General features: G+C 38.1%; 1 protein-coding gene across 2 annotated transcripts in view; it reads right to left on the reverse strand.

Annotated features, from left to right (window-relative positions):
* Nucleotides 1-23,396, reverse strand: part of FAM120A (family with sequence similarity 120 member A) — a 135,615-nt gene that overhangs the window by 46,533 nt on the left and 65,686 nt on the right. For both annotated transcript variants that reach the window (XM_004455563.4, XM_058301454.2), the window contains exons 6-10: nucleotides 20,149-20,246; nucleotides 19,612-19,895; nucleotides 7,463-7,550; nucleotides 5,296-5,523; nucleotides 2,588-2,762 (exon numbers count right to left, since the gene is read on the reverse strand). In XM_004455563.4, the coding sequence (XP_004455620.2) occupies nucleotides 2,588-2,762; nucleotides 5,296-5,523; nucleotides 7,463-7,550; nucleotides 19,612-19,895; nucleotides 20,149-20,246 (873 nt within the window). The remainder of the gene's footprint in view (nucleotides 1-2,587; nucleotides 2,763-5,295; nucleotides 5,524-7,462; nucleotides 7,551-19,611; nucleotides 19,896-20,148; nucleotides 20,247-23,396) is intronic.

Below are 23,396 nucleotides of genomic sequence, written 5' to 3' on the forward strand. Positions count from 1 at the left end.
CTGCTCCTAAACGCATTTTGAATTGCCGTGAATGGAATACCATCTACAGTATAGCCTGTGAGTTCTCTGAGGCTCTACCAGCCCTTCCTTTCTTTTCTTTACTTCCCTGCCCTACTTCATGCCCATTTCCTTCAGCCACCATAGAGTTCGTCTTGTACAAGGCAAATACAGCCCTACCATTTCTCTGCTTAAAACAATGGGGAGGGGAGCAGATGTGGCTCAAGTGGTTGAGTGCCTGTTTCTCACATGGGAGGTGCCGGATTCAATCCTTGACCCCGGTGCCTCAAACAAGCAAGCAAACAAACAAGTGAAAAACAAAGTGTAGAACTAAATACTTCTAATAGTACAGCCTAACCTGTCTTCCAGCTACTCCCTCTTACCCTCACATGGTCTGAGCACATCAGCTCTTCAGAACAATCTGCCTTTCTTCAAAGAAGCACTGCTCTGGCCTTTGTGTGCAGAAGATGCTGGTCCGTTTAGCTGAATACCCTTTCCAGCTTTTCCCCAACTGCCTGTTAACAGGATGGTCTCTCCCAATATCTGACATGACTTAGGTACACAACAAATGACCATGGAATAAACTTCCTAAGTTCTGTTAACCACATGTTCTGCAATGTTTTTGTAGACATCAACTTGTTTTAGAACCACAGGATATCAGAAGTGATTAAGACACAACATGACAATCAACTTTATGACAGTGCCTGATGTTACGAATCATGGATATGGAGGCTGCAGGACATATAACCCAACCTTTATTTTTATGAAGCTATAAGCAATACAATGGCATGCCAGTATTGGAATTCACCTTATGTTTCCTTGAGGAGTTTACTACATAAAGGTAATTATGTTTTTGGAACACATAAGCAATTAAATAAAAAGAACAGCCTTCTTTTTCACACTACAAAAGCCAATGCCTTGCAGTGAAACTGAAAACTTAAGGGGCTGACCAGCTGTTAGTGCTAAAGGAAATGGAATCAGATGGAAAGCCGCTAGGCAGCACACTGGTTCAGTATTCTACACCTATGAGAAGAATGAGTAACGTCAGGAAAAGTCAGGAACAGAGAACCAAACTAGGCAAAAGGAGGCTTTGTAGCAGTCGCAGCAGTGGCCTGGCATGCCAGCATGTGAAAACTAACCATATGCAAAATTAGGAACTGTCATTTATTTTGGGAAAATGAATCAGAGTATAAGAAAAGAACCAGAATATATATTTAAGAACATATCTTTGGAAAAAATGTCATGTTCAATACTAGGGACTTCAAATGTTATTTCCAACCATTGAGGAAGTAGAAGGGTCAATTATATGAAGTACTATGGAACTAGCAATACGTTTTTTTAAAACGCCCTCAGCTCAGCACTCAGTAAAGGTATTGACACACCTCCATTTTAAAGTTTTACAAAATCACAAATATGTCCTTTCAATGAAAGGTTCAGGAATACTTAACTATGTTATAAACATACTTTGAAGGAAACATAGAAAATTTAAGAATCTGCTGAACTTAGTTCGAAGGACTGTTGGAATCTTTTACGATTACAAAGCAATAAAACACTCATATACTCTATGACTAAAAATCAGCTTCACTCAACTAATAAGACCTACAGCAACATATCACATAGTTGACAGGTCCTTTGCTATATAATTTGTAACAGATTTACATTTAAACCATTCTTGATTTAAAGAATGACTCGGTAATTTACAATTTCTACAATTCATAATATTTTTTCTTTTTTTAAAAGATTTATTTCTCTCCCCTTCCCCACTGTAGTCTGCTCTGTGTCCATTCGCTGTGTTTTCTTTTGCGTCCGCTTGCATTCTTGTCATGCAGCACCATAATATTCTTATTTTAGATTTTTTGTTCTGGGAAATTTCTATTTCCTGCTAATTATACAGTTAGTTTACTTTCCTTATATTAACAGATAAAATTATCTAGACCAGAAAGTCATTTTTTCTCCCCGAAATATAACACTGACCCATTGGAAGATAGAAAATGTTTTTGACCTCAACTCTTAGCAACTTTTCAATCTTTCCCCCTTCACTTTTCATCCACAAAGCTCACTGGCTGGAACTATACATGTGAGGCACATGATTACAATTCTGTGGTGATACACTCGACTCACATTGCAGTTGCTGTAGCTGCAGAGCTGTGTACGGTGGCACTCCAACAGCACCCGAACAGTCCAACTGACAGTCAGTCAAACACTGGCCTTCCGGAGAGCAGATGTGTATATCTCATCAAAATCAGAGTACAGACACTACCCTTCTCCTTATTAATATAAGCTAATTACAGAAAGTGATGGCAATTACCAGGACGGCTTTCACATCAACATAGAGTTTGAAGTACAAACCTACTGTTTTATTATCTTGCTGAATCAACTTCACTATTGGAATGTCACTGAGGAAAAAACTTTGTGACTTCTCCTTTTCTAAAAACCTCTACCATCGCCCTCCTGTCTATGATGACAGTTCCATCTCCTTTACATGAGGCACTCGGGTTAACTCAGCAATGATTCTTCTAACATGTTAGAAAATGCATAAGAGATTACGAGGTACTGAAGAAAACAAACAATGGATGTTTACAGTACATACATTCTGGTGGAAGTCTGTTCTTTCTAAAAGCAAGTCTTTCAGTTTTCTTTCTGCTTTCTGCCAAACTAAACAGGACTCCGTAAACATACTGACGAACTGGCCTATAGAGCAGAGCAGCAGGAGGCAGGTCTTTGTTGGCTTCATCTTCAATAGAAACAGCAATTTTGATTTCACCCTTTGCATGGAAGAAAGCAGAATAATATTGCACATTTTTCATGCTGAATTTACAATAAACTCAGAAATATACTGTATAACTGGCACTTAATAACTTTACAATTCTAATCCAAAGTAATCATTTAAAAACTTGCCTACATTGAGATGTATAGGAAGAGTTCATTTGGTAGGCTGTGGTCAAAACATATGCTCAAATGGTAAAAAGAGAACTACACTGTTTTTAGTTTGAAACCAAGAACAAAAAACCATGTCGATAATCCCAAAGTCTCTGGAATACCCTAGACAGATGGCACCTGACAACTCATAGCATAGAAAAAGTTGAGAACTTACAATTTTTAAAAATTTATATTTTTCAATTATCCATATGAAATCCAACTTGAGTACCTTGAAACCAAAATGGTCGAATTTTCTTTGCCCTCTTTCTTAAAAAAGTACCACATATTAATAATGATCTGCCTAAGAGACCTCTAAAATGTTGCTTCTTTTTTAAAGTCTTAGATGTGTGCTAAGGCTTCTGTTCTGGTGCAGCAAGTACACAAAGGCATGAATAGCTGCAAGGGGCAGAAAAGGAAAGTAGCCCCATTTCGCTCAAGGTCCATTACCAATTCAGCAGGGATTTCGTTTTGGCTCAAGAACATTGTCACCAAGAGACAAAAGTGACCAACTGTGACCTTCTGCAACTGAGACTGTTGCAAAAAATTTCATGGTCACCTATGCTGGGTATTTTATAATATCAAGGTATATTTCAAGGTATTTTGCTAGGAATTTTATTTATGTACATTTGTAACATGAAAATACATTTATGATCTACACTGTCTATTAAATTTATCAATGCAGCCCTTTAGTAGTTATTTTGTAACATTTGCTCTTTCACTTAATTTTAAAATCGAAACTGGTCATTTTTCTAATAATATACTTGAAATTTAAGGTAACAGATCATCATTCTATGACCTAAGTACTTTCATATTCATTAATATTAATATTTTCTAACACGCATGCAGGGAATATTTAGTTTCAATATTATGATGCTTTGATAATTCTTTACATTACTATGAGGCTTTTTTTCACTGCAAGTATCTTAGTCTGGACAATTTATATTGAAAAAATTTTAAATCTGAAGACTGTCAAGTTTACCTTACTCAATGACAGTCATTTTGTCATTACTTGCTTTTGAAATTAGCAAATACTGTAGAAGCATACGGTACAGCTTTGTATCACTCATATTGATTTAATCAACTGTCCACACATCAGATGTATCCAGTGTGTACAGGAGGACTGATCACTCTGATACAAGCAAGTCAGGCCAGGGGACCTTACATTTGAAGCAACTCAATGGGGAAAGTTTGCAGACACTTTAAACATTATTTTGAAGGATGTCTTCCCAAAAGTTTGGTCCCATTAAACTTAGCAAAATCTTTTTTCCCACAACAGTAACTTTACACTTACCCTTTATAATTTATGTTGAACGTGAAAAATAAAATGTTTACTTACAACCAAATATCTGAAAAAGCATACTACACATGCATACCCATATCAAGTAATACAAGAAACCTGGAGGCAATTACAATTAAAGGAATAAATCAGAGGAGCTGAATAAATAGTACTCTCTAAACAGTTGTCATTTCCTTTAATTTATAAAAATAAGCCATGTCTAGATTAGTCAGTGGACACTTAAAGAAGTATGCCTGGGGGAACTGTGGGATAGGAGTGTCTTTTGCATTGACTGACTCCATTTAACCAACCACATGTGGATTGCAGAATATAGAAAGAAAAAAGTCTGATTATATATGGCGGTACAGATACTGATGAATGCATGCTAACACATGAGCCTAATAAACCAATTCTGCATGAGACGTCTAGTCATTACGGTCATTTTTTAAATTATGAGTCTATGATTATAGCAGCAACATAAAGGCTACAAACCATTGAGGAAATTTAGGTACAAACAGCGGTATTCAAGACACCAAGATTCAAAACCAAGTAATGCCACACTCAGTGTATAAATTTAAGCAACGCACCAATAAAGTGACATTATGACATTGTATAAAAAGGTAGTTGCATTTTCTGACTATGTACGTTTTAATATCCTGTATTCCATTTTTTGCTATTAAGCAATACAAAAAAATCCCACACAAGGTACATGAACAAGCCAAAATACATTTGGTACTATTAGCCACTCAAAAGGGGCCACATTTTCTAAAGATAAATGACAGACAAATTAGACTGTGAAACTGACATCAGAATTAAAACTGACATGATGGTACAAATATGGTGTAAGAAATTTTGAAGTTGGAAATAAAAAGAATAAAATTATAAGTCATAACATAATGTGATATGTCATTACTTAATAAGAAGTTTCAAAAATATTTTATATGAAGGGAAAAGTGAGACTTTTCACAAGTTATTTTTTTTTGGTACTGTATTTATAGGTACAAATTCTTATCTTTCGCTCAAAGTATAAGAAAGGCAAAAATGAACATTATTTCAAAGAGTAAGATAGAGAAAATAATTACAATTGGCCCCTTGGACAATACCTTTGTGAGGATATGGAAGATATAGGGATACATTAGTCCCTTCTTGTGCCTGTGCTCCGCCACTCTCAACACTTCGGGTGCAACCGGGGGTAACGGAGGTGTGGTGATGTCCATGTGGTTTCTGGTGGGCATTGACAGAAGGCAGGGAATTGGTTGGACAGTGCCAATGTGGCTCCCTTTTCCTTCAGCTATCTGGCTTCCTGAAGAGGCAGTGGACGAACCTTCTGCCTACACAACGGGCAAGAGGGAGGAAAAAAGTTTATTTTACATTGTCTTTCAATGTATTAACATGTATTACTAGGTAGCTGCCCACAGGCCAGATGTAAAGGACACAAAGATGAGTACTATCTAGAGGAGACAAACAGACCTCTGGAGCAGCAAGTCTGGTGCTATCAGAATGCAATGGGAGAAGGACGGCGAGGAATACATTTCTCAGATTTAACAGTTTTACCCGGGAAATCAGATATAGAGATCTCTTATCCAATCCCTCTCATTTGACATATGGAGTCATGGTTTGGCTTAAAGCCTCTGCATGTGAAAACCACCATATTACTCCCATGATGCCATATCATTATTAAAATAACCCTCTGCAGAAGTGCGTCTGCCTGGAGCCTGTTCACTTCCTTGTCCTTTCCCTATATGCTTTGTGCTGGAAGAAACTGGTGGGAGCCCAGAGAACTTGGTCTCTGAAAGCAGTGACTTCTCTTACATGGCTCCAGCCAGATCACTGCCCCTTCAGTCTCAGATTCTGCTGGGTGCCCTCCACTCATGCATGGGCTCTGGTACTATCTTCCTTTTGGCCCTCCCGGTCTAGGGGTGAAAGGTTCTTTTGGCTGTTGCTAATCACTAGGTAGCCTCACTGCCCTTTTTGTCTTTTGGCTCTTTCACTACCTGTATGACATATTCCTCTGTTTTACATGCCTAGAATGGTTTCTCTTTTCCTCATTAGGTCCAGCCTAATACCTTTATACATGAGAAAACTAAAGATCAGAGAGATTAAATAATTTGTCCATGATTTAAATCTAGGCCTGACCAATCCTGCTCTTAACCACTAAAACTGGTATGTAAAGAAAACAGAAAACCTAAACCCAAGATTCTCTCTAGTCATCGTAAAGCCCTAAATTAATTACATGCAAGGTATTATTTAACGAAACAGAAAAGCAAGACACAAAACAGCTAAAATCCATTAAAAATGGGGGCAGTTCTATATATACTGACACAGAAAGATGTCTGTGATATAATGCTATTTGTACAATAAACTTTTTTTTTTTTAATTCTGAGAATAAATGTTGTGAGAATAATTGCTTGCTGCTTAATTTAGTGCTAACCTAAAGACATAATACATTTTGTTTGGAAACAAAATGCATTCTTCAAAACGGATGTAATTTAGTGCTTAATTTTATCTTAAAAAATACAAAATGCCAAAATTAGCTCTAAGAATAATAATTCACTCTATACTCTCCATTCTCTACACCCTATACTCTTCATTCCACAAGAATGAGGGCATAATGTAATTGAGAATGCTTTGGAAGGTGCTTTGCAAACGATAGGTATTCACAAAGCATTTTTGTTGCTCATCTGCATGATAATAGTTTTGAAAAGAATCTTTGATATTCAGCCAATGTTGAATATAAATAACCATCAACCCTAGTCTTTATTAGCGGTCAAGTATAACAGACATGATTCTTCAAATTAAAATGGTATTTCTAAAGAATACTGTTAGTGGGGAAAAATGGGAGTAGGGAGGTGAAATTATTTTATTTTCATTTTTAATGTATATAACCTAGATGCTTTCTCACTTAATCCTCATAAATTCCTACAAGAAACAATCAAAGTCTCAGAAAGGTTTTAGGTACCTTGTCCAAGATTATGCAGCTAGCAAACAAAGGATTTCAACCCAGGCTTTTTCCTCTACCATGTTAAAAAAAACCAAAAAGGCACAAAATAAGGGGACAAAAAGAAAAAGAAAAGAAAAAAGAAGGGCAGGTTGTGGTATCACAACTCTGATGAAAATAGAAGAGAAAGGAATTCTTCAACTCTCATCCTCTTTGTAAAGTTTGCATTACTGATAACATGCTTTAAAAAAGTCAATTTCTTTAAATCAATCACTAACACAACATGCTTGAAAATCAGAACTTAAAGGAAAAGAAGGCATAGCCTCTGCTACCTTTGTTTGGTCTCCTGGGTCTCCGCGTGCTGGAGGTTCTGAGTGGCTTCCTGTCTTCTCCCAGCCAATTTTGTTCCCACTGATATGGCTGAATATAAAATGAAGATGATTACTGCTGACTCCTTTCCCAAACTCACGAATGATAAAAAGGGTCCTGAACTCTGTCTACACTCACAAAACTGCATCCTGCTTTAATAACCTCACCTCCCTCCTCCAAAAAATGTTTCTAGAATTAATTCTGTTTTAAGAATACTTTCTTCCTGCTTCAAGTGAGAAGATTATAACCACTTACTATGGAAAAGAAAACATCAAGTACCTATCTTAGAAATCACCAAGCAACTAAAAGGTCTCTGACATGCTCAGCACCACAGAGGGCACAGAAGAAAGAGAGAGCTTTTAAAGAACTTTCAATCATAATGGCACAAGACAAAGAATCATGTCACCTAATTGACAGTTATTAGGCAGGAGCAGATAAAATGATTTGTGGATCCAATTTTACAAATAATTTATAAAGAAATGTAAGGTACATGCAGAGTGACAGTAAATATTGGGCATTCCAGCCTATTTATAGAAAGGGGGCATTAAAGCCAAATCTAAGAATGACTCAAACTGAAAAATCAGACAGGCAGGAGAAGTGCATTCCAGGCTCAAAGAGATGGAATGAATTTCCTTAGTTCAAGCAACATGGAGTTAACTGAAATTCATTTAAGGAACAGCTTTATTTAACGAAGTAGTAAAAACAGGGTGGGGGAGAAAGAGAAGATTATAGGGTACCTCAAATGCCAGAATAAGGTATTTAAATCACTATTTTTTAAACTGTGGGGTATATGACCTACTATACTAGCAGGCTGGGGGGTAAATTAGTGGACTTTAACCAGCATTTTTAAAAAAGTGAAATGGAATACACCAGAATGCAGTAAATGTAGTATGAGTAAGTATTCATGAATTTGTCTTGATATTATAGTATGGGTCATGATATAAAAGGAACAGCTTATTCTGGGCCCCAGGTAAAATTCTGAAAAACCATTATCCCATAGGAAGCAGTGAATATTTAAGAGATTAGGACAAAGCATTACGTTCCAAAGGCAGACTATGGGACGCTGCCCCTGTGGAAAGAGTGTGTGATCATAAGAGCATTCGGCCAGCTGGGGTAGCTCTTAGCACTCAGTTCCAGCACTTGTTTCACAGCTCCTGGGACCTCAACTCTGCCCTCCACCACCATGCTCCATGCTCCAAAATTATCTTCTTCACCACCAATGCTGGCCACATTACTTTTAATTGGCTTGCCTTTCTAACCGACCTAAGTGTCAGATGGAGAGTCTTTAAAGACCTGCTAATTCTATCTTCTGAACTACTTCATTTTAGTTCTTTCAACCAAGAATCCTGTCCCAAGTCGTGTTATCTAGCTCTTCAGGCACATGGATTGGAATGTCAAGGCAGGGACAACTGAGATGCCTATCACATGAAAAGGGAGTAGAGTTCAGCTGCCTTGGTATCCAGTGTTTGGGTCCATGAAATTTCAGGGGACTCTGAAAAACCACTACCCTGCCTAAGTTTGCTATTCAGGTGTATGATCACAACTTACATTTTACAAAACGAAAGTAAACCCTGGTGACGACTAGGAGGCACCAAAATGAACTCAGGTATCCAAGACCATAAGGATTTATTCTAGTTAAAAGCAAAGAGAAGAGCAGCTACTAAAGGGGTGAATACTGTAAGAAGCTGGAGAATGGTTCCAAAGACAATCTTAGTGAATCAATTATTCACTGTGCAGTCAGGATATGAATTCATAAACTTGCCATTTGATGGTTGTGCTATGCCATGTGAAAGAGAGAAAAGGAGTGTGGGCAATTTTGTCACACACGTATTCAACACAAATATTCCAAGAAACAGCTTGGAAAGGTAAGCAACTCTGAAGTTTTCTAAAATATGGTATAAAGATTGCTGCTTATGAACATTATCATTAAAGGACAAGAGACATTGATTCAGTTGCAATTTTAGAACAGATTACTTGAATACTTTTAAGAGTGATATAATCTATTCACAACTTTTAATCATTTAAGTATAATATATCTACAAAAAAATATATTAGCTCTAAGTGTATGGCTTAATGAATTTCTACAAACTGAACACATCCATCTAATCAGCAACCAAATCAAGACACATGATTAACACCCTGAGCCGCCTCCTTCTGGATCTCTTCCAGTCACTTCCTTTCTCAGCAGTGAGAGCTATTCTGACTTCTAACAGCAAGGATGAATTACACCTGGTCCAAACATTCTATCAATGGAATCATACCATTAGTAATCTTTTCTAGTCTGCTAGGCTTTCCTCAACGTTAGGCTTGGGAGCTAGCCACAGCAGTATTAATGCCCATCCAATCTCATTGCTTCCACTGTATGAATATACAGCAATTTACTTTTCCATTGTTCTACTCATAGAACTTCAGTCAGTTTCCAGTTTGGGACTATTACATTACAAAAGTGCTACTATGAACAGTCTAGTATATGCCTATGGGTAAAAAAAACATATATGAGTTTCTCTTGGCATGCTGGTAGTGTGTGCCTATATTCAGCTTTAATAAACTCCTAAATTGCTTTCTGAAGTGGTCATATCAAAATACAATCCCCACCCCCACCCCCACCCCCAGCCATGTATGAGAGCTCCAGTTGTTGGACATCCTTGCTAAACTTAGTATTTTCTGTCGTTTCAGGTCACCCATTTTGGAGAGTATATACAGGTATCTCAGCATGGTTTAAATGTGCAATTGGGAAGCAGACGTGGCTCAACTGATAAGAGCGTCGGCCTACCATATAGGAGGTCCAGGGTTCAAACCCAGGGTCTCCTGGTCCATGTGGTGAGCAGGCCCATAGGCAGTACTGCTGCACACAAGGAGTGCTGTGTCATACCAGGGGTGTCCCCTGCATAGGGGAGCCCCACATGCAAGGAGTGTGCCCCGCAAAGAGAGCCACCCTGTGCAAAAAAAGGGCAGCCTGCCCAGGAGTGGCGCCACACACATGGAGAGCTGACACAGCAAGATGACACAACAAAAAGAGACACAGATTCCTGGTGCTGCCTGACAAGAATGCAAGCAGACACAGAAGAACACACAGCGAATGGGCAGAGAGAGCAGACAAGAAGGGCAGGGTAGGGTGGGGTGGGGAGAAAAATTTAAAAAAAAAAAAAAAAAACCCACTTTCCTCATTTAGGAAAAAAAAGTGCAATTATCTGATAATGAATATGAATAACTCTTCGTATATGCACTGGCCATTCAGATATCTTGAGTGGAGTGCCTGATCAAATATTTTTACATTTTACTCCTGCCAGCCTTTATCTTATGACTTATGGGATCATATTCTCTAGATGCAAGTGCTCTGCCAGGCACATGTAATACAAGTATCTCCATCCTCTGCTGGCCTGCCATCCCCCCTCTTAATGGTATATGTACAAAGGTTTTCTAATGTGATACCCCATCGTCTCTCAGGTCTTGGTTAAGTGTCACTTCGGTTCAGACTTCCCTGATCACCCCCAACCCCTACTCCACCATTCTCATGGCAGTTTCTTTCAGAGCATTTATCACATTTATCACAACTTTAGTTAAAGATGCTGTTCAATTTGTTGGCTGTTTTTCTAACTAAATTATAAATTCCATGAAAATAAAACCTTATAGTCACCATCACTGTGTATCCAACATCGACCATGAAGCCTGGCAGGGGAACGGGTGCTCAATTGCTGAATGCACACATAAATTACCTCACCATAGCCTAAAAGTGTATGGCAGCATAGCAGGTGTAACTCGGTGGCTGAGTGCCTGCTTTGCACATACGAGGTCCCAGGCTCAATCCCCAGTGCCCCCTAAAAAAAAAAAAAAAAAAAGCATATGGCAATGCCAATATAAATTTCACCTATCTTTAAGGGGTCAAAGTACAAGTTCTCAAATTGTTAAACATAAAACTCACCCAGAATAATTAACAGATTCCCAAGTAGCTCATCCCTAATGATTTTGCTTCAGCATCTTTCGGTAGACCTCAGGAAGATGAATTACTAGATGAGCACACCAGTACACTGTACCAAAGAAAGGTCGTAATTATCTCTGTGTTAAAAGTGACAATCTGAGGGAAGCAGATGTGGCTCAAGTGATTAGGCTCCTGTCTATCATGTAAGAGGTCCAGGGTGTGATACCTGGGGCCTCCTGGTGAAGGCAAGCTGGCCTGTGCAGAGAGCTGGTCCATGCAGAGTGCTGGCACAGCAAGATGACACAACAAAGAGAGACAATAAGAGATGCAGCAGACCAGGGAGTTGAGGTGGCACAAGAGAATGAGTGCCTCTCTCCCACTCCAGAAGGTCCCAGGATCGGTTCCTAGAGCTGCCTAAAGAGAATACAAGCAGACACAGAAGAACACACAGTGAATGGACACAGAGTGCAGAAAACGGGAAGGGGGAGGGGGAGAGAATGAATAAATCTTAAAAAAAAAAAAAAAAAAAAGTGACAATCTGAGGCACCATTACTTGTCCTATCCAGGATCACTCAAAAAAAACAAACAAAAAAAACAACAACAAAAAAAAAAACCCACACACAAAAAAACAAAAAACAAACACCTATATTTATAACTTTAACTTTTAAAAATATAGATCAAATTAAAGATAAAATACTGCCACAATCTATTATAGAGGCACATGTGACCTTCTAACAATTTTACTATAATATCTAAAATTGTCAGAAAAACAGACAATATCTTGACAAAAGCCTATTAAAAAAAAAAAAAGACCTGTATATTTCAACAGGATAAACTATATTACTTTACAATTTAAAAAGATAAATACTTTGCTTTGGACAGATGGATTACTCTGAGATGTCAGAATATTTTTATATAACTGCTTCATTTTCCAAAACTGATTATATCTTAAAATTACACTTAATTTTAAGTACAATTTGAATCAGACTTACACTATGTTGAGGCATGCCAAACTATATACAGGGCTACAAGGGAAGTGGACTCACAGGTGCCGGCCACAGGCAGGTATATTAACCCATGGTGTCTCATTTAATTCTCATCCATACCCCTCTAAATACATACCTACAAAATGTAGGTTAAGAAAGAAGAACTCTAATCAGTCAAAAGAAAAGTAAACAGATTCAAAGTCAGAGCCCATGACTCCAAACTACTACCACATTCTGTTACAAGAAAGATCTAGTGTCAAGGTGGGTTTCACACACATGCTTGAAGAATGCCACAAGCAATCAATGGTAAAAAATCATTCTCATAAATCAGTAACACTTGCATGAAATAAACCCAACACTGCACGCTACAGTGCCTTGTATACTGTGAGAGATGTTAAATGTGGAACTTCACTATCGAACACTTGGGGCTTTTTCTGCACTAAAGCTGGTCAAAGAGAGCAAACAATTCTAATCACTGAATTATTAATATTTCTTCCACATTTTTCTAGTCAGCAGAATGATACTGCAAGGGAGATGTAACTGCTCATTTACCCCGAGTGTTCCAGTAGACTGACTCCTCACAGAAACTTCTCGTTGATAATCCCCAAAGCCACAGGAGTATGGTTTTCCTTTACAGACCAGAGAAGGAAGAGAACACTGACTACAGGCTGACTTACAGGTCCATGGGAAAGTAAGAGCAGAGCCAAATAAAATTAAAGTAGAAGAACTAAGCCACAAAAGAAAGGTAAAAGAGAAATCCATAGTAGCTCAAGCCCCATGTACTTCTTCCACATGCTCTTTAAGAATTCTCACTTCTGTTGAAGGTGTGTGGTGTAGCAGGTCTTGCAGATGCTACAGATTCAACTGGTCATGGAGATGTCCCTTTAAGGACTGTAAGTGAGGATTCAGAGACACATACCTGTGAATCACATTTGTTGTGTCAAGATCAATATAAAATGTCTATATAGGTCAATGGATAGCTAGAACATAAATAGACACTCTCTTTAAAGGTGTGTATCACAATTTTTGCCAACACTTATAAAAGTAATTCAGAACTGTTTTTTATGAGAGAATAAAAAAAACTTCACTGCTTGATAAAAAATTGAAATATAAATGTAATGATATTTGTCTGGCACAACAGTATAACAATCTGAAAGAAAAAAACAACAGCTGTACTTAAGCCATTCACTTAGCTTCTAGCCTTTCCATGCTGTGGTATCCTAGAGCAGCGTAATATGTAATTCTCTTCTTTTTATCCCCCTGCCCCTTGTGGCTTGCTTGCTCTCTGCTCTCTGTGTACATTCACAGTGCATTCTTCTGTGTCTGTATTTTTATTTTTTTAAATGTATTCCCCGCTCCTTGCAGCTTACTTGTTGTCTGCTCTCTGTGTCCATTCGCTGAACATTCTTCTATGTTTCTTACTTGCCTCCCTTTTTTGCTGCATTACCTTGCTGAGTCGGCACTCCACAGTGCTTGCGGGCTGGTGGCTCTCCGCAGCGTGTGGGTGAGCCTGCCTTCACAAGGAGGCCCCAGAATGTGAACCCAGGGCCTCCCATATGGTAGACAGGAGCCCAACTGATTGAGCCACAGCCACTTCCCCACCGAGACTTAAGAACTGGTTCTTAACAACAGCTGGCTCTCATCTCAGTGCTGGTAAGTGAACCCCTCAGATATTAAGGATGGCCAGTCCTTGCCTTAACTGAGTGGCTCCTCTTTCACAGTCCAGATTTGGTCCTACAGAGTCATACACTGTTATCATAAACCAACTGGGGGGAGAGACTGCAAAGCTTATTCAACAGATGCCGCCATAACACTACACCTTGAAATAAATAATAAATATTGAAAGATACTGTTACATTAGTTTTTTCCCCCTCCCTCAGTAAAATATGTATATAAATATACAAGGAAATAAAACAAATCTATCACAAAATCATGAAGCTGAGAAATTTTAAGCTAGTCTTTTCTCTTCATTGGATTTTAAATATCCATTTAAAATGATCAGTAATGACATACAGAAGTACTGAAGCAATATTAAGTATACATGTACATACACTTAGAGATACAAATAAGAATAGATACATACTTATATTTTCCCACTGTCATAAAAACCATAATATATACAAAGAAAAGTGGTTTGAATATTCATCAACCTTGTGGAAACAGTTCTCTCTCTAGAGGTGGGACCATGGAGATTTTTCAGTATATTTCCTAATGGTTGAATTCTATAACTTTGAATTGAGATTGACTATTAAAAAAAAAAAAAAAAAAAAGATACAAAACAAAGAACGAAAAACTTCAAATTAGCAACCTCAAATCTGTAACCCTCCCAATCTAAAAGCCTAAATGAATCCATGAAATTAAATATGAAATAACATCTCCAAAATGATTCAACTGTTAACTCTTAATTCAAACAAAATGGAATTACAAAGATCTGACAAAGTTCAATAAGAAGAAAAACAAGGATGCTGCTTAATTTTTTCTATCAAGTTTTAACCAAAAACTGATCTGATGATATTCTTTAAAAAAAAAAAGGGGGGACAAGAGAGAAAAATAGAAAAGAGCACATTTCTTTCTTATTTTACTGCCAAAATAATCGCCATGGATCTGGAAAAACTGGCTAGTTAGAGATCACTCCCCAGGGCACCTGATCTATTTTTCTCTAACAGACACGGACACACACAGAGCTAGAGAGAAGAGTGTGTGTGTCTGTGGACATGAGGGATGAGCTAATTAAACTCTAGACTGATCTTTCAACAGGCAGGCCCAATGTAGCTTCCTGTTCATCTTTGTTGAAAGATACCACAACTAGCCACAACTGTGTGACAAGTCTTCTCATAACTTAAGAACTCCTTGCCTAGTACAGATTCTGCAAAAACGCTAGAGAGAAACCTAGGTAAGAGTTATTTTCACATTCTGCTGTTATACAACTATTCTTTCACAAAACAACCTATCATGGACTTTTTTTTTTATCAGAACAAAAAGTATCAGTATGTATGATACTCCCTTATATGGGTGTTTCCCTGATCATAGGCTGCAGGGAATATGACTTTCCTATCTTTACTCACTGGTGGTGTAAGCATTCCACAGTTCCCAGAAACTTCTAGGTTGCAGAACTGCACACTACAAATACTGACAGATACCAGCAATTACCTGCCAGAAGAGTACATGTCCCACCACTTTAACCATTGCCCCATGCTGAATTTTACCTTTTAAAAAAAAAAGTTTAACAAATTAAATTAAGGTAGCTTATGTTTTAAGTTGTACTCCTTTGAATTCTTTAATGCAGGTGAATGTCTTCTTGTGTTCACTGTCCATGTTTCTTCTGTGAACATTTTATATTCACTGCCATTTAAAATGCACTTTGTCTTTTTAAATTTGCAGGAAGGTTTTTTTGGTTAAGTCTCTTTTATCTGACTACAGTATCCCTCCTCCTTCACTCCACACCATTCCCCCGAACATGTCCATGTACTGTTGGAGAAACTAGGTCATCTATTTTGTATTATGCCCCACATTCTGAAATTGGCTGACTCTTCCTTGTGGTATCATGTAACATGTATTGTAGGAAATATTTTTAAATTGTAGAAATTAACCCTTTGTTTTCTATTGCAGATATTTTGACCTATTCAGTAAATTCTTACTGAGTATACCCTGGCAAATACCAGACAAGCCCTGCCCTCGAGGCACTTACAAATCTAGGACGGGGGATGGAGGGAAAGGCAAGGGACTTTAAGAAGTCTATAATGCCATAAAGGGCTCAAACAGGATATGAGGGTAAGAACAATGGGTAGGATGACACATTTAGCTCAGGGTCATGGAAGGCCTCTATCCTGCACTCTTCATATCTTAAAGTGTGTCTTAAGGTATACAAATTATACAAACTTCTACAGTTAATCCGCTGAAGTTAAAAGCAGAGGCTCTGGAGTCCCACCATTCATTAGTTTTGATCAGTTCAACAGTCACACTATCCAGACACCCATCTATCCCACAGGCCAGTGGCATTCAAACAGCAGTAAACCCATTTACAATACACAGCAGGGTCTTCCCAGTGCCAGGGTCAGCCTAAGCAGACCCAAGGTGGGTTTCACATCCCACTTAGAATAAAATGCAAACTCTATACTGTGGCCCTAAGTCATCTACCCTCAGATTCACTACTCTTGGGTGGGCCCACCACCCTTTGGCCAAATTAGCCTTCTTTCAAGTTCTCACAGAAACCCTATGCATGGAAAGTCCTTCCCCCACGTCTTTGTGTCACTGATACCATAGCTCAGGTCTCTCCTCTTCAGAAAGGCCTTACCACACATTTCATCTAAAGAGGTGTCCCCACCACTGGCCACTTCTTCTCCAGTGCCTTCTTCACAGCCCTTATTGCCACCTAAAGTTACCATGCCTGGCCCTGTTGACTTAACCTAGTCTATCTTATTCACCTCCACATTCACTGAAAATAATAAGAATTCAAATATTTCTTGGCTGAATGGGTAATTTTCTTTTCCCCAAGGCCACTGTGAAAAGATGGTCTAAGTCCAGGGATTTCAATTCAAGTCCAATCCCAAGGTAAAGCAAATCCTGATTCCTTTTTTTTAAACTACCAAAACAATCTCTCTTTTCTTATGCACAACCTCATATTGCACATAATACACCAAGTACAACTGACTCAACACACTGGAACCCTCTTTCCTTCTTGACACCCTGCCATATACATAAACCAAAGTCATACCACAGCACCAACCTAAGCAAAGGATGCCCATAATCAAGGATTTGACCCAGAGTTGGACTGACCTATGAAAGTGAAGCCTTCAAGCAAAAGCACCCTCATCTCCTCATTCTTCCTTTGGCTCAATTTTAACACATGTGTCTCTTATTTATTATAAGTGAGGTGGCAGAGTCAAGGAAGCTAAGTCACTGCTAAATCGCACAACTTGAATCCTCTTTTGATTCCAAGTTATGTACGCACTCTACTTCACACCACAATTCGGGAAAACCACTAGACCAGGGGTTCCTAATGTTTTTTGTTCAATGGACCCCTTTACCAGTCAGGTGAAATGAATACTACTATTATTTATTTATTGCATACATTCATAAGTGAAAAATGCTAGATTTCAGTTACAGGTCAGAGGAAAATAAGATGATAAGTTGATTTTGCTTCAATTCAAGTTCACAGACCCCCTGAAATCTTTCCGTGGACCCCTGGTTAAGAATCCCTGCAGTAGACATTGTCCCTACAGGATATATTCCAGTTGTGGAAATAAGGTGTACCTCAAGAAAAAGTAATAAAAATGGCTCATAGAGGGTAAAGGCAATAAATGCCCCAGGAGTTCAGAGGAAGAATAGAGCACTATAAGCTAGGAAAAGGCCAACACTGATCAGGTAAGGGTTCAATATATAGCAAAGGGGGAATGTTCCTAAGCAATCTTATTTCAAATTCAACTTACATTCTAATGAGGACAACTTGCCAAATGTAGTTGGGCAACTCACTTTCTCCTGAACTGCTAATAAGACAGCTCTAACTCAGATGTCCCATGGTTACCACTGAATCACACCAAATGAGCTTTCCTACTTAATTTCTATACTTCTGTCTCTAACACATAAATACTTGGAGTCATAAAGTACACTCCTTTCATATTTTGTCTTATTTCTACCTATGTTGCAGAGTCTAAAAAGACTATTTCTTAACTGAACCTGTATTGTACAGATACTCTGATCTTGCTGACGAAAGTCAATTTTTAAAAGAAAACTCACAGTGCCTAGAATTCTAGGCTGGAAGGGCTTCTGAGAGCATCTACCGGTGGTTCTCAAACTTCAGAGGACCTAAGATTCACTTGGGTGCTTATTTAAAATGAAATCTCTGAGTTCCAACCTTGAGATTTTGATTGAGAAAATCTTAAACATATAGTTATTTATATATCTGTGCTAGAAGGTTAATTTAAAAATTCGAATGCTATATCACAACTTTTTAGAATTTTAGGATTGCACATACAGCAAATAAACATTTAGGCATTTTATGTTTCCCTGCAAAGAGAGTATGTAATCAATATATGGTAATAAATTTCTCCATAACTGCCACCCTGAGAGGTAAGTACACAATATTTTTCATTTATGGATGAAGAAACAAAGACAAACGAGGTGAACTAACTTGCCTCATTATTATTAACAACACTTAATAACTTGCACTAGGACTGGACACTAAGTCTCTTATATTTCTTACACTAGAAATCATGGTTAAGATTAACTTGTTAGCTACACTTTAGAATTCAAACTAAGAGAAATAAGATACAGATTTAAAGGAAAAGATGTTTGAATCAGAGAAGAAGAGTACATTTAAGATTTTCTCAATCAGATTCTAAATTTGTATTTGTAAATAATCCATTAATTAAAGGATTCATGTTTAAATACTTCTCTATAGGAAGAATTTCAGTCTTGGTCTAAGATATCTGGGCAAAAAGTGTTGTTTTAAGAATGATCTTCAGGGAGCAGATGTGGTTCAAGTGGCTGAATGCCTGCTTCCCACATGGGAGGTCCCGGGTTCAGTTCCTATGCCTCCTAAAAAAATTAAAAATGGAAAAAAAACAACAATTCAGGGAGCCAATGCTGCTCAGTGGTTGAGCGCTAGCTTCCCACACATAAGGTCTCAGGTTCAACCCTCGGCCTCAAAAAAAAAAAAAAAAGATTCTATGAGTTGTTGAGTTGGAATTTGAACTGCTAAATTTGGGAGAAGGAAAGGAAATTTAGAGTTCCCTTGATCTAAGAGCCAAGATACTGAAAGTCACAGGTCTCTAACAAAAAAAATCCATTTTTTTTTTGGTGGCGGGAAAACCACACCCCAAGAAAGAATAGGGGTCAGAGGCACCAAATTAAATAAATTCTTTCACACATTTTGGCCATCACACAAATCAATTACTCCAAAACTCCTTCCCAGAAAAGGAGTAGCTCAAGTTCAGAGCGACGGGACTGGTATAACACAAATTTAAAAATTTGAAAACCTTATAAAACTGTGCCCTGAAAAAATATATACCTCCGCTCTTAATGTTCATGTAGCCCCAGCCCAAACACAAGATGACCATCATCAAATAACTGTACCAAAATGAATCTCTGAGTGAAATACTCTGTCCAGAAGGCTGGCCAGCCAGTCCAGTAATCTAAGAATGGTAAAACAAGCCTATACCTGCATTACACATTTGGGAAGAGTTCCACTATTTTGTATACTACTCACTTTGTAGCTCCTCCATTGCCTTCATCATTATCTGAAGATGATGATGTAGAAGAACCAGGAAAGTAAGTTGAATCCACATGATTGGGACTGCCACTCTGAGCTGGATTTATTGGAGAGGACCGTTCATATAATGGAGTATGTTTTCCTTCATGAGGAATGTTACTATAGTTGTTCTGCTCAGTCAAATTCTTTCCACTTGTTTCCAAAGTGAGAGCCGGCTCAGAGAGGCTGTATGGGTATGGACCCTGACCCGGAGCACCACCTGGGCTCGGCATCTGTGGGGCCTAAAACAAGATGGCACACATTACGCGCACGTAAAGAAACAGCGGCCTATGGGACCCAGATGGAAGTCAACATTTCTTTTCCTTGGTTTATGTTTAATTCAACAAATCTTTTCATCTATTTCACATACCTATTCAAGAGTGTAGGAAATCATTTTAGCACTCATTAAAATGTAATAGACACGTAGCTTTAAAGAACCTGTCCCCTACCAGATGCAGGGCTAAATACCTGCTAAGAGGCTGGAAACAACCTTACCACAGGTTTTGCTTGTAGAGAGGTCTGTGGAATGTTGAGCATCTGAGGGGGAACATATGGTGGCACTATCCCAGGCATTCCAAACTGATTTGGTCTGGCTGTTTCATCAACATGGAAAGAAAATAATAAAACAACTGTAAACAGAATCACCCCTACCCACAGGACATACTTCGTGGCTAGCATATTTCCCCATTTGTCTTCTACCTATTTGTGCTGACACTACAATTGGCTGCACTTCTCACACACACCTAAAAATGGATGTTTAATGTTTTAAAAGATATTTAATTTTATAATGATCAATAATTTTAAACTTTGAGGCCAGGATTTTTATTCGTAAGAATTTTCAACTATCATTAGATAGTGTTTTGTTTTCAGTTCATTTCCTCATGTCTCATTTCTCTCTGATGTCTCTTTCTTTATGGGAGTTCTCAGTAATCCAGTGCCTCTCATGTCTCGTCACTGCTTCCTGCTTCTTATAAACTGAAATCTGAGTAAAACCAGAAGCCCTGAATACTCTAGCCATTAAAGGAAGGTAACGGGGACAGAACAGTTTTCCTTAAATTTGTAAAACCACAGAATTCTTTGTATTAGAACCATTTTACATTTAAAATTAGATGCTAACTAACTAGCAAGCTTTTACATAAAAAAATAATAATAAAGTATGGTAGTTGCTGTTTATAATTGTTTTGGTTTTTTTTTTAATTGTTGAGCAAAACCATTATTAGGCTACACATTTTAACATGTATTGCAGGGTCAGTCATGTGGGATTTTGTGCTCTTTTAAAATATTCTTTTATAAAACGACTCATATACATTGGTACTTGCTAGTCATTTTTTTTCAAAAAGTAAAGGAGAAAGCCAAAGCCTCAACATTTAAGACACTTTAATTTGCTTTGTGGGAGTCTAAAGACAGGAAGAAGTTCAAGGGTCAAGTCAATTGACAAAGTTGAACTATTAAGTCAATCATGTTTCATTCAAACTGCATTTCAGGTCTCTACAGGAATATAAGGCACACAGTAAGCAACACAGGACTGAGTGGATGCCTCATTTCAAAAACACTTCAAAATAGCACCAGAAGTAAAAATGTTAAGTAGATGCTTCATAGCTTCATTCATTCCCTCAATAATTAGGTACTGAGTACCTACCACAAGTCAGGCTCTAAGTACCAGCCTGGGGATAAAAGGACACAGACCCAAGAGTGTCATTAAAGGACTTATAGGCTGCAGGTTGCAGAGAAAATAGAAAACTCTGTGAATATGAAACAAAGGTGCCAATGGCATCCTCACGGCTTTATCACCTCTTCCTTAAGTTTCCTTTAATATCAGAACAAAACCAAACAAAGAGACCCTTGACCTTCATTTTCCTTCTTTAACCAGAAAGAGTGTTTCTCCGACCTCTCAATCTGAGCAATACTTGGCAAGAAAAATACAACCATAAACTACCAACTCTCATATTGACTGTTTCTCCAAAGACATAATTCAATTAAAAATACAAAAATAAAAACTCCCCCAAACGCTCCATCTCATTCCCTGAAAGAATACTTCCATCAATGAAACAACAAGGAGACTTCCTAAGCAAACCACCAAGTCAAGCTGAAATGGGGCATGCAGACACTATCTGGCGAGTGCCTGCAGGACCAGAGACTGGCCATAGGCTCACTCAGGTCTCCTGGAGTGCCCAACACTGCAAGAGCCAGGGCCCAGGCCAGGAGGGCTGAAAACAAAGCTCAAATAACTCCTCATTTCTTTTCCTCCCAGAAGAGTGCTCATAAGCCTTAAAAGCTACACACCACATGTGGAATCACAGTTCCCAGAGCCTTCCACTCTCAAGCTCTGAAATGCCACAGGTCTTTGATTCTAGCTCTTACTAAAAGAAAATCTTGGCACAACATTGGCCTTTATACAGAATAAAGTAAAAAATGCAGCACAAGTAGGAGGGAATGGCAAATTTGGCATGTGTGTACATGTATATGGGTATGTGCACACATAACACACATACACAAAAGGAGACACTCTTCACCAAATAATAAATCTACTAAATCTGCGTCTCTGAAAAGCAGGTACAAGATCCTATATTTTTTAAAGTGTTCTTCTCAGATGATTCTCCATTACGGCCAGATTTTGGACATAATAATACCAGAAAATCCATTCAAGCTCTATTATTTCAATTTAAACCACTATAAAGTCCAGTGTACAATCTCTTATCACTGGCCTTCCACACCCAGCTTTGAATAGTATAAATGAAAGCTGAGCTGCAGCAGCGGCATTCAAATGAAGACGGTCATTTTTTTCCTATTTTTGGCCATAACATGCTAGAAACTTCCTGAAATGCATAAATTTTCCTTCAAAACAAAACAAAAACCTATATGATACTGCTTAAAATCAGATTTCCAAAGAAAGAATATTTCCTAAAATCATGCTGTAACCATCCAAGCCGAAAAAACCTTTAAAATCCACAAAGCCAGTTACAATTTTATCATATCTTAGTTCAATAAGTGAATTAACTTTTCTGCATGTCTTTATTTTGGTCTACATTTCTTTATGGCTACTAAAATGCAGTGACCCGATGTCTGCCTCCATGGACTGCATGACTTCTTCTAAATAGGTTCTTGTTCTCAAGGCCAAAGAGTAGCTAAGCAGAACCACTGGCTGGCTTCTTCCTAACAAGAGGACCTTTCTCAGGACAGACACTGGGCTCACAGAGAGATTACCACCACCAGTTTCTCATTCTCTTTCTTTCATAAACACTACTGGAGAGGTAGGCCTTTGCTAGAAAAGTATGCATATTAAAGACAAAGGAGAATAATATAGGGGAAAACTGTTACTGTATGAGGAATATTTTCATAATTTTAAGTGTTAGTGTTCTTTAAACAAAGTATTCTTTAAGAATGAGGGGAGCCCTTTTAGCTCTCTGAGCAGCACCACAGCAGTCGACAAGAACAAGCTCCTTACAAAAGGTGGCAAAAAGGGAGCAAAACGTTGTCGAAAGTGGTCAATCCATTTTCTGAGATTGGTACGATGTGACAGTACTAGCATTATTCAATATAAGAAATATCGGGAAAACACTAATTAAAAGGACTAGAAACCAAAATTGCACCTGATGGCCTTAAGGGTCGTGTTTTTTAAGTGAGTCATACTGATCTACAGTATGATGAAATTGCATTTAGAAAATTCAAACTAATTACTGAGATGTGCAGGGCAGAAACTGCCTAGCCAACTTTCATGGCATGGCTCTTACCCGTGACAAAAT

Source organism: Dasypus novemcinctus, chromosome 8 (assembly GCF_030445035.2).
Source record: "Dasypus novemcinctus isolate mDasNov1 chromosome 8, mDasNov1.1.hap2, whole genome shotgun sequence".
Taxonomy (NCBI): Eukaryota; Metazoa; Chordata; class Mammalia; order Cingulata; family Dasypodidae; genus Dasypus; species Dasypus novemcinctus.